Source organism: Atta colombica, unplaced genomic scaffold, assembly GCF_001594045.1.
Source record: "Atta colombica isolate Treedump-2 unplaced genomic scaffold, Acol1.0 scaffold63, whole genome shotgun sequence".
NCBI lineage: Eukaryota > Metazoa > Arthropoda > Insecta > Hymenoptera > Formicidae > Atta > Atta colombica.
Window position 1 is genome coordinate 350,948 of NW_017259554.1, and position 12,975 is coordinate 363,922.

Genomic DNA, 12,975 nt, shown 5'->3' on the forward strand with positions numbered 1-12,975 from the left:
TGTAATGATTATTTGTTTCATGCCGTTTTACATATATTCACGCCGTAAATAGAAGAGAAAGCGGAGAATAAAAGATTTAATTTATATAAAAAATGAATCTTGATGATACAGTACTAAATGTACTATAAATTTATGCAATTATAAATGCATTACAAAATGCAGAAATAGCAGAAGAATGAAGAATTTTTCATATCAGGGATGATTTAAATTATCTAATGAACAATTTATTATATTGTTTCGTTTAAGTAAAGCCGCAGTGATATCTTATTGATCTTATTGAACATTTAACTCCTCAAACAAGAATATCCTCAATTGATCCTACAACTAAGGTAATTATTCCAAAATACGTATATGCTAAACATAAACAATAAATAATTATTTTTCTGTAAGTTAAACATAAATCATAAACAACTATTTTTCTATAGGTTATTACAGTATTGCGATTTTTTGCGAGTGGTTCTTATCAGATGGATATCGGAAAAAATATTTATATGGCTGTCAGTTAACCAACAGTTTCCCGTTGTATTCATGAAATAATAGATGTAATAATAAGAAAATCAATGAACCATTGGATTAAATTTCCTTCTACTCTTGCAAAACTGAATGAATTGCGAACAGAGGGAGAATAATTTTCTGTAATATATAAAATATATAAGAATAAATATAAAATGTGTATATAGATATGTATATATTATTATATTAGGTGTGAAAAAGTTCGTGGTGTTTTTTTAATCCCATCTAATGGGAAAAACGCCACTTTTTCCCCACATCTAATAATTATATGTATATATTATTATTGTAAACTTTTATATAAGATTTTCGAGCCAATCAATAATGCAAATTTAATAAAAAAAAATTATAAAAAAATATACATAATTAAAAAAAAAATAGAAAATAAAATAGAAATATAATTAAAAAAGAAAATTATATATATTTTTAAGGTTATGGAAACATACATTTTTTTAGTTGTACTGGCTAAACATAAGAAAACTAATTAAATGTGATTCAATTAATTACTTTTCAACATAATAATTTTTGCCGGCATGAATTACCATTTCGCTGTCGACTGTATGCTTTTGGATCTAATGTTTGTAGAATATATTTTATAACGTTGTACAACATATTTCCGCATATTAAAAAACGTATGTTTCCCATTGCGAGTGCTACAAAACAGTACTCAAGAATATAACATCTTTTTCGTCAATCGCAACGTGCGTATACGCAAAGTTGCATACAGATTCAAGAATAGGACCCCAGAAGATCAATTGTGGATTTTGAAAGTAAGTGATGAAAATTACAAAAGTGAGCAAAGATTACCAGGTATTGACCAATTAAATTATGAATCTAGTGAATCTAATCTAGTGAATTTGCTCACTTTTGTAATTTTACTTCATTTGAAGATACACAATCGACTCCCAGAAAAACATGTGAACTGGTGAGGAACTGCACCATTCAATCAGCCGAACACACCAGTTGTACCGATACTCAAAATGTTCCAGCCGAAATCATTATGAGCGCAAAAATGAAATGGAAATTATCAAATACATGTTTTATTAACAGTACAATAAAATATATTGGGGATTGTATGATAATTAATTAATCTGTTTTTAATATATTTTTACGGCAATTGTGTATAACAGCTTTATGTACACTAGTGCATTCCAACCAAAATCGCTATTATTAATAATTATCTCCGGGCCTTTGAGGCCGTTTTTATATCACTGAAAATTTGTCCAAGGTTGATGATCTTTAATAGTATCTCGTCGATTATTATTCATTATTAAAATAAGTTAAACCTCGGTTAAAAGTTAACGATGAATTGTGAAACTGGGCTTAACCCATGCAACCGTCGTCATTTTAATCGAGATTGATGAAAAAGAAACCTAAACCCGATCAAAGGCTGTGCATGTAAACGCGTGGTCAATGATTCGAAAGGTTATAATAGCAGTCTAGTAATAAATCAGCCTAGTAATAAACAGCAATAAATAATATTTATTTATCGTAATAAAGAATAAAAATAAGAAAATAAATACAATTGATTTTTTACTTGTTCTTTTTTTCTTCTTTCTCTAATTTAGAAATGAATAAATTATACCCGGCGGATAAATCGGGCGGATAAGTCAGACTGTTACTATGACCTTTCGAATAATTGGCCTAATTTCTATCGAGGATTTAAACCAAATCAGAATGTAAGAAACTATCTACAGTCGAGCATTCTCTTGTCGCTTGACTGTAACAGTGGAATATTTGATTGTAATTGGCTGATTCTAACTTGATGGCTGGTTTAAATCTTCGATGGAAACTAGGCCATTGACGGACAGTACATACATCGGACATACATCAACAATTTTACAAGTATCTTTGGAAAATAGATAGACTTTCTTCTATTCAGTTCTGATAAGATAGTGAATGATTACGGTATGTTGAGATCAAAGGTACAGACACGAAGTATCCTTACTGGTTATATTATATGCTTCCAAGCATGTATGTAATGAGGCGTATTTTCGTTATGCAGAAGCAACCGTAACTAAGATCTTTGTCTTCTGATTCCTATATATGTTTAAGATTTAAATTAAGAGAATTGACGTCATTTTGATGATAGTTGCTTTATTCGAGTAAATATTTACTTCTAGATGGCGCAGTGAACATTGATCATTGGAAGTACGGGGTGTCTCATAAAATCAATTTCACACAGAGTACAGACTACAGATCATTATTAACCATAATATTATTATTCATATTTTTTTGACTGCATAAATTTTACTTATTGAAGTAAATATAAGATTATGACATAAAAACATAAGCGAATCAGTCAATTACAGTAGAGAGCCTGAAACCTAAGGTAATAACATAAGCAGTACCAAATATGGATTTATTTACTGCTTAAGTTTTTGTGTACTATAGCTTTAATGATAGATATATTAAGCAATTATATAAATAAGAGCTTTTGTTTTGCTCTTTTAATATTTTCTATAATACTAGACTTTGGGACGCCTTGTATATAAAAACTAATGAGTCGGGATTTCCTGTGATTGGCTGTGATTCGTATTTCAAGGATAGAGGTCAGTGTGTTTTCAAGGTTCAGGAAATAAAAAGAGTCCGTAAGCTATATATATTTTCGTCTTCGAACGATGCTGGCGATTTGATAATCCAATAAAGTTACATCGTGCATCGCGGTGATATCTGAGTTCTATTTTAATATACGTGTCATTTTTTTAATACAATAATACTTGTTTATTACGACAGTAAAGGGTAGTTACATTTTCCATCAACTTCAGAATTGATATTTTCAACAAAATGCTACGTAAGTATTCTTAAAGAAAATCAATCTCTTTTAAAAAATTAATATTAATCTTTGTAGCTTGATTACGTATGTGTCATTCAAATCTCTTTTAGGCAAATATTTCCAATTTTTGTATGAAAAGAAGTAATAATTAGCTATTGTTTTTCACGTTGTATGCGAACAAAAAAAATTCTTCAGATTTTTTTGAAAAATTTCATTATAGTTTTCAAAACATTTGTATATACTAAAAAATTTTTTTAACATTACGTATTTTATTATTACAAGTTTTATTGTAGTTTCTCTATTGTTCGTATAAAGTGAAAGCTTGAAAAACAAAATTTGTAGTTAAAAAATATAACATTGATACATTGGATTCTCTTGTTTTCTTCCATTTTTATCTTTTGTTTTAATCTGCATTTTTTTAAATAAAAAAATTCAAAGAAATAAATTCTTTATTTTAATGAAAACAGTAAAAATACAACAAAAAATCTAATTAATATGACAAAATATATTTTTATAAAAAAAATTTATAATAAATTTAGTAGACAAAATAAAATGGTAAATCTGTAAAATGTTTTTAAACTCAATTTTTTTATTAAAACTTATAAGTTGTCCTATATTATGTATTTTTTAATTAATTTAAATTCATACTTCTATTAAATCGTCTGCATTTTAAATGTTTTATATAGTTAAAAATATCTTTAATGATAAGCACCTCTTTATATGTTTTTGAAAATTAATAAAATTAATAAAAGGGAAAGTTTCTTTTTCTTCTTTATAAAATAATAATTATAGAATAATACGTAATTAATAATCTTAAATATCTTCATTGCTATTATATATTTTATTGGCAAATTATGAAAAATAAGAACTTAGTTTAACTTCTAAGAAAACATTATTTGTCTTTAAACTTGTATTTCTCGTTAGCTATATTATATCTGCTCTGTGTGCACATAAAATAAATACATAAAAAGATCAGTAAAATGGATTTTTTAACATAAAACAAATATCTAAATATAAAATTAATGAAATTATCTGTTTCATCAAAACCAATATTTTTATAAAAAACACATATCAGTATGAAAAATTATTTTATAATTTCCTCTTTCTATCATAAAAATATGATCATATTTTGTCATTACTTATTATGGTATAGTATTTTATATAATTTAACATATTTTTTAAAGAAAAAAATGAAAGAGAAAAAGAATAAACAAAACAAATTGTTTAAATTGAAGTACAAGAAAAACTATATTTTAAAATATTAATATCTTGTATTATTTATAGGAATTGCATCAATATTTCTACTTTTTGCCATCTCAGAAATCATTGCTCAAGATTGCGAGAATAAAGATACACAATGTTCCACACTATCGGAATTTAATCAAGACACCAATTGGCAGTCAGCTACTTCAGTTTATGATTTCTATGCAAACGACATTTTGGGCAAAAATGTCTCATTGGAGAAATATCATGGTCATGTTCTTATTATTGTTAATGTAGCCAGTAACTGTGGCTTAACAGATACCAATTATAAACAACTCCAGCAACTATATAATAAATATAGCGATAATGGTTTGCGAATTCTTGCGTTTCCTTCTAATCAATTTGCTGGTCAAGAGCCGGGCACTTCTGAGGAAATATTAAATTTTGTGAAACAGTACAATGTTACTTTTGACATGTTTGAGAAAATTGATGTAAACGGAGAGAATGCTCATCCGTTGTGGAAGTGGCTGAAGACACAGAAAAGCGGACTCATTACTAACGCAATTAAATGGAATTTTACTAAATTTATTGTAAACAAAGAAGGTAAACCAGTAGAAAGATTCTCTCCGTCTACTGAACCATTAAGTATGGAAAAAAGTTTGAAAACGTACTTTTAAGTTTGTACAACGCTTGTTTCCTTCCTTCCTATATTTTATACATATTTTTAATAATTTTTTTATTTAGTACACAAATATAAAATTACATATGCATGTAATTATATAATATTAACAAAACACGGATCTTTTTTTTTAAATATACTTTGTCACATGGTGTATGGAAAAATATATTGTATTTAAAGAAAATATTAATAACAAAAACAAAAAAATATTATTTTATAAATATATACCTTAAGATTACTTGTTCACTAAAAATTTATGGATATATAAGATTCATAGAAATGTTAGAAAGAAATACTAAATTATTTTCTGCATGAGAATTAAAAAACTTTGATGTAATGAATTACTCAAACTTTGTATTCTTTACAAACTGTAAAATGTATTTAAAAATATTTAATTAAAATTTATCGCTTATAAAGTTATACATACTTTAATTATCAGTAAGAATGACATCGATTTATATTCTCTAAATTTTAACAACGTATATCTATGTGTATCAATGTAATTTATATCAATTTTATATTTTTATCTTTTTTCAACGTTTTACTACAATAAATGGCTGAATTTATAGACATGAAAAAGTGACATTTTAATGACGAAATTTATGTTGCATGTCATTTCGTTATTATTTGCTTAATTGTGAAAATATGACTTGTCTCGTACTTATCAAAGTTGTAATTATCGATGAAAACTAAAATTATTTTAGAATTTTATATGTAAAAGCATATTTTTTACTCGTTTCAACAACTGTTAGACCGTATGTTTCTATCTGAATATAGGCATAAGTTCACTTTATGTGTCTTTTATGACCATTTACTATTAAGGGAAAAAAGGACAGTTTTTCATCGATTTTTACAAGTGTTTTAAAGCGATCTCATCATATCGTTTCATTTAAATTGTCCTTACTTATAAATGGCATGCAACATATGGTCTGTATTCTGTTCCTGCACTAGACTGCACTAAAGTCTCTTTCTCGCTTTCGATAAATATCAAATATATACTTATTTCACTTTAAGTTCCAAAAGTGTACACTGGTTCAGTCACAAAAAAACCGACCTATAAATTAAGGGACAGGAGTGACGAACCAAGTCCGATTTGATTTTAGAGACCTCACGTGATAGGACTTTGAAGCTCTGGCTTCAGACCAACTTCAGATAATATAATATATTCATTTTCTTATGTGATTGTGTATTCATATACGAACACTAATATATGATTCTTGTCAAGAGCGAACGAGAGCAAGAACCCGATGTTCTCGCTCAGGGGCCCTATTCTTGAAAAATATCGCATACAAAAAACTAAAGAAATCCTATAGTATATGTAACGCATACTACAATATTTCCCTACTTTTTGTATGCGATATTTTTCGAGAATAGAGGCTCTGGAGATCGATTCTGTATCTTGAAACAAGGTGAAAATTACAAAAGTGAGTTTAGAATACTAATAATTTCGTTGGTCAACATCTAATAAATTTGCTCACTTTTGTAATTTTCACTTTGAAGATACAGAATCAACCTCCTGATCGCTGTACAAGCGAAGACTGAAAATGCTTTCTCAATGATCTCGGTCGCTCGGTGTATATTAGTATAAGGGCATTCGAAATAACATATAAGTTTTAATAAATTTTAGTAATCATATATCTTTCTCATTAATGTATAATAGCAAAATTGATTTCAAAACGCAATAGTTTATAAGATATTAATTTACAATTTTCCATTTATATATTACGTTCATAAACACAATATGTAAGAACTCCGTTTAGTTAGTACGATTCTGATTGCGCGTGTAAGATACGAGATCAGTAAACTGGAGATCCCATGTTCGAATCCTACGTTCTTTTTTCTTTTTTTCACATATTTTTTCTAAAATAAAGTTATTAATAAACATATTAGCGAACATATTTTTATATAATTGAATTTATACGTGCACTTTAAAAGTTTTAAACCAATAATCAAAATATAGTCAAATAAAAGTAAAGTATAGTTAAACGTTAGAATGAATATAAATATAAATTACTGAAATCATATTAGAGGTTGGACACAATATAAATAAATTATGATAAATATATTATTAAATCTTCATTGTGTCAGTGAGTAAAAAATTCGAACTAAAATACTTCTTTGTTCAAATGCAAAAACAAATGGAATCACGTTATATAAATGATTGATGTATCTTAGCCAAAATTGAATGTCCTGAAATACATCTACGTATACGTATAAAAAAATAAATTAATTACAAGAAAATTCAATTTAATAACAGATTCTATGAAAAGATTATATTCAAATAGACTGAAAATAGTAAAAATAGTAAAAATGTTTCGTGTCAGAGTAATTCCAAATTTAAAGCTCTTAGTGTCTTAGTAGTAAAATAAGTAGAAGAGAAAGAGAGAGAGAGAGAGAGAGAGAGAGAGAGAGAGAGAGAGAGAGAGAGAGAGAGATAATATAAATTTTAATGAAAATAAATTCATTAGATGGAATGCTCATTTTCTTTTCAATATAATAATTCTATTCCTGATTTTTATACTTTGTATTGCAATAAAGCGTTGTCTTCCTACAAGTGACACAATGCAAAATAGTGTTCATGTTATCCTTGTCGAATAACAAGGATATGATACACCGTATACTACTCAAGATTTGATATGAAACCTTTCAGGTCTTTTGTAGAAAGCAATAAGGAACAAGGCTAACAGGCGCCATCACGAATTGTAAATTTTTGTATATGCACACATTTACGTATATATAAATGTTATTTTATAATTACGCATACATTGTAAATACATATGTAAAAAAAAAATTCTAACAAGTTAATGTTTCTTGTAATAAATTAAGAGTAGCAATATAATTTAATATTAATATTTTTAAGCAATTAAATACGATAGCGTATAATCGAGCTTTAAAGGAAATTATAATTATTATAGAGTATTCGATATAATATATATATAGAGCATTAAATGTTTATTTTAAAAGAATAAATGGATGTTTCAGATCCTTTTACAACAAATCAATTACTTTTTTATCACATAGCCATGATCTCCTCCGAATATATTAAAATATTAATATATTAAAATATATTAAAATATTGATATTTTAAATATTCTTTATTTGTCTTTACAAAAAAATTTAATGATTTTGTATATATACAAATTAATAAAACATCGTAAAAGAATTTGTATAATTAACATGACTATTGCATTATTAATTTTTTCGAATTAAAGTTTCTACCAGATTAAACATCAATTGTTAATTAGTTATTTAATAGGTTACAAATCTACACATTTACGTAATCAGTATTTATAGTAATAATTATTTATTGTGTTTTACACAGTTATATTAGTAAAATTAAAGAAAGACTATACGCTAGCACTTTTTTAGAAATTTATAAATGAAAGCGCAATATATTGGGTTGTCCGGAAGTTCGTGCCGATTAACCTATATAATTTAATAAATGTATTAAAATTTAAATTTTCTGCGTTTCAATTTTCCTTCAATATCGGCACGAACTTTCCGGACAACCCAATAAAAAGCGTTTTCTTCAATGACTAATTTTATAACAAATAACGAATTGAAAACATAAAAATTAATTAACTTAACTCTCTCAGAACAGCACAGAATATTTATAAAATATTTTATAAATACTCTGTACTGGACTAGTCAAATAAACTCTTAAAATAAATATTAACGTTAAAATAATAGAATTATTCTCTCGTTCTCTTGTTTTTTTCCTTAATTTTGATATAAAATTATAAATAAATATATTATATAAAGTAAATCATATAAAATTTTAAAATTAAATAAACTCTTTAGTGCATTAATGCAAAAAATATTTTTAATTAAAATCTGTTTTAATAATTTACTTTAATAATTTACTTTAATAATTTAACAATAACTTCTTCATAAATTATATACCCAAATGTTGAGTAATTAATTCAATGTTTAATTTAGTTTATACTGTGCTTTCATTGTAAAATATTAGCTTTCTATCTCGCTATATGTTTTTATTTATGTGTTGAGATAAAAAGTTACTCTGAATATTGAAATTATTTTTACAAACAAAACAACTTTTAAATAGAAATTGAAATTGACAAATGCATTCAAGAAGACATTATCGCTATTTCTGTTATTCCATCTTCTGTTTATTAAATGTAAAACAAGAATAGCATGCCAAGAAAGAGATAAAATAAAATAGTTGATTTTATCATTTAACTTCATATAATGTAATTATAAATATTTTAATTATGATTCTAATTTTTCTCGCTTTTCAACAAAAAGTCTGATTTGAACTTTTTACTATTCACTGACATAATGAAGATTTAATAAATTAATTTATTTATATTGTATTCAACCTATAACATGGTTTTAGTTTTTTATCTATATTCTTTCTAATGTTTGACTATATTTAGGTTGTTGGTTTAAAACTTTTAAAAGTACACGTATAAATTCAATATAAAAATATGCTCGCCTTAATATGTTTATTAATAACTTTATTTCAGAAAAAATATGTGAAAAAAGGAAAAAAAACGTAGGATATGAGATCTCCAGCACTGATCTCGCACCTTATGCACACGATCACATGAAATTCTTGCAGACTCTCTTTATAAACGCAATATGTAACGCCCATAAAAAATCGTAAATAATTAATATCTCATAAATTATTGCGTTTTGAAATCATTTTTGTTATGTATTAATGGGAAATATATAATTATTAATATTTAAAACTTATATGTTATTTTGAATGCCCTTATTACTGCCTTATACTGATATACATCAAGTGGCCGAGATCGCTGAGAAAGCATTTTCGGTCGCTTCTACTAAGTGAGATCGAAAGAAGGTTTTTTTTTCAACAGGTTGTCTCATTCATTATAGTTCACTCTCGACTACTCTCGGCTCTCGGCACGCCAAAAGCGAGAATTATCAATGCCATCAAGAAAGACAATGAAACCTATTACCTTTCTTTGTTTAACTCAATGTGTAGAATTTCCCTATGATTAGCAATCAGTTGTAGCAGAACGTGCAGTGGTGAGCTAGGTTATGATCATTTTTCTTTTCGAAGAAATATTATTTCTTTATGAAACCTGTTGGGATTTCTTTTTTATATTACTAGAAAAGTTTGTACAGAGCCAGATTTTGAAAACTTTTTAAAATAAAATTATGTACGTCTTAATTGCACTGTAGTATACATCGGGTGAGATATCGGAATAAATTTTTATTATGCCTTTTTTACAAAAAAATAGCTTTGTACGAGTCTTCAGGAGCCTTTCCTGATTATGAAATCGCAATTAAAACGCAATCCAATAGTAGTTTTAGCCGTAATTTCGGTATAAAAAAATTCATCTTTGACGGGTCTCTTCTGTCGACCCTTAACATGTATTTCTCGCTTCTGACGTCACAATTCCAACATGGCCGCCACGACTAATTAAGCTACAATCTACTTGATGCTACAAATGTTTCGAAACATTTTTTGATTGGTCAATTAGTAAAATTCTTTCTTCCGATTGGTCAATCAAACACTTCGAAGCATTTGTAGTCATCAAGTGATTCGCACTCTTAAGTTGATTTTGTTGTATACTTCGACTGCGTTCAACAGAGAAAGCAGCTTTGCTATTGTAAAATTTTTGGTTTATACATTTAGATCCTGTGAGGAACTAAGAGCAAGACAATTATATTAAAGAATTTTACAATAGTGGCAAAAAAACTCTCTGCTGAATGCATTAATTATTAACTTTTTTTCTATGGGTTTCGGAATGCAGCTTGCTCATCAAGCGGATTCTGATTCTTATTCCTGAATCTACAAATAAAAATCATTTGATGAGTAGGCTGCATTCTGAAACAAAAATTGGAAAAAAAGTGTTGTAACCTTTCTGTGACCAGCTGTATATACATACATTAGCCCGTATTCAAAACGCACCTACAATGATGTCAGTATATTAATATACTTTATGCATATTATAGAATTTCAGAGATAGAAAATGTTAGCCTTTTTGGGGCTTATTACGGTCTTTCGTAATTTTCATCTCGTTTTAAGAACCGTAATAAGCCCTCTGAATACGGGCCAATGTATATACAAATAGATTCCGATAGAAGGAACAATAATTTTTTAATAAAAATGTCATTGCATATTTATATAATAATCTTGAAGTTGCTAAGAGAGTGAAGCACCTTCATCACTTGTCATATTGTTATGCCTGAACGCGCGAAATATCAATTCCGATTAATAAACTGTAATTTGCTGTAATCACTATTAATTTAAAAACTATATATTATAGCCTTATTTTTGTAGATTTCCGTGTTAGAATGTTCCAAGGAATTCATTTTTAAAAGACGAGCGTAAGTTATGGGACACTCTGTATAATATGTTATGTACAGGGTATTCCAAAATGAATCGCCAAATATTTCGTGTGCTGATAGAGCAAACGTGAGTCAAACAATCCTTTATTATTTTGCAATTTTCGCAATAATTAATAAGATATTAATTACTAAAAATCGCCGAATATTGATTTTCATTAAGTTTTTACTGAAGTACTATCAACTTCACAGAAAAAGCAAGAGAACTTCACAGTAAGAGAAAAATTGTTTATTTTCTTCTCAGACTTCTAAGAATTTCTTCAGAATTTGTTGTCAATTTCTTAATATTACATTTTCTTATTGACAATTATTTTACAACATGAAAAAATGCGATATAAAATTCTGAAAAAATTCTCAAAACTCTATGCGTTATCGCGTAAAAATAAAGATTTGATAAGAAAAAGATGTTCAGCTTCGCAAACCAAGATATTAATTTTCAAGGTGCCTATCTATGTAGTGGAATAGCGTAACTAAGGTACTGTAATACATAGAGCTTATACTATTAAAGGGGGAATGACCTATCCAATGAGTGAAAGAGTGAGCAAGACTGAAAGACAGAAGATATGATATGTAGAAGATATGATATAAGATGTATATTTCTGTTCTGTTCAGTAACTTTTCTTCTTTCTATGCATGTGCCAAAAGAAGATAGAAGGGACAGAAATACATCTTTTGTTTCTTAGGATCAACGAAATGCTGCAAACGCTTTAAAGCGGTCAGTTTGTAAAATTCTTTCTTCTAATTGGTCTATCAAATGTTCCAAAGCATTTGTAGCGAGACTTTGACCACAGCTTGAGTCTTGCTCACAGTTCGATGTCCGTATTCGTTCTTCAAGTATAAGTTCTATGTTATAATACGAATATTCACATCCGCATTTTAGTCTTTTCTCTCTATTATTCTTTTCCTCAATCCCTTGTTCTCTCCACTTCTCTCTCCACTTAATTAGAGAAGATTGAAGAGAGAAGAGAGAAGATTAAAGAGAGAACAAAGAGTGGAGGAAAGAACTAAAAATGGCGGATGCGAATATCTATATTAGTGCTCTAGCGTAACGCGGAACAAGAGCGAAACCAATCACAAACATTCCGCACCAATTGCAGTTAGTAATGTGGAACGCTTGTGATTGGTTTTGTTCTTGTTCCGCGTTACGTTATTCCGCTGCATAGGTAGATATTTAGGGTACTATTACATGAAGCGCGAAAATGCAGAAACACGGAAAGGTGGAAGATAAAATTAACTAAACTTTATTAGATTTGTGCGTTCCCGCGCGTTCTATTCCGCTTGTTTTGATCTCCTAATACATAGAGCACAATTTCCGCGGAAAAGCAGAACGATACAATCACAAATATACTTTTGTATTTATTTAAAAAAATTGTATTCACTTAATTCATTACAATTTTTATTAATATTCAAATAAATATTAATATTCAAATAAATTAATAAATAAACCCAATAATTAAATGCAATAATT

General features: G+C 27.6%; 1 protein-coding gene and 1 long non-coding RNA gene across 4 annotated transcripts in view; both read left to right on the top strand.

The window, feature by feature from the left end:
- Window positions 1-558, top strand: part of LOC108692173 — a 1,066-nt gene extending 508 nt beyond the window's left edge. Inside the window, exons 3-4 of the long non-coding RNA XR_001931955.1 lie at window positions 53-329; window positions 426-558. This is a non-coding gene — a long non-coding RNA (uncharacterized LOC108692173). The remainder of the gene's footprint in view (window positions 1-52; window positions 330-425) is intronic.
- Window positions 559-2,285: 1,727 nt separating this feature from the next.
- LOC108692160 (probable glutathione peroxidase 2) lies at window positions 2,286-5,256 on the top strand. 3 transcript variants are annotated; one of them, XM_018200311.1, is made up of 5 exons: window positions 2,286-2,523; window positions 2,634-2,842; window positions 2,983-3,062; window positions 3,247-3,304; window positions 4,571-5,256. In XM_018200311.1, exons 4-5 carry the CDS (start codon window positions 3,298-3,300, stop codon window positions 5,164-5,166), a joined length of 603 nt encoding a protein of 200 aa, XP_018055800.1. In that variant the 5' UTR covers window positions 2,286-2,523; window positions 2,634-2,842; window positions 2,983-3,062; window positions 3,247-3,297; the 3' UTR covers window positions 5,167-5,256. The 3 variants fall into 3 exon arrangements, with proteins under 3 accessions (XP_018055800.1, XP_018055799.1, XP_018055801.1); XM_018200310.1 differs by having other exon boundaries at window positions 2,286-2,435; XM_018200312.1 differs by having other exon boundaries at window positions 2,286-2,418.
- The last annotated feature ends 7,719 nt before the right edge of the window (window positions 5,257-12,975 follow it).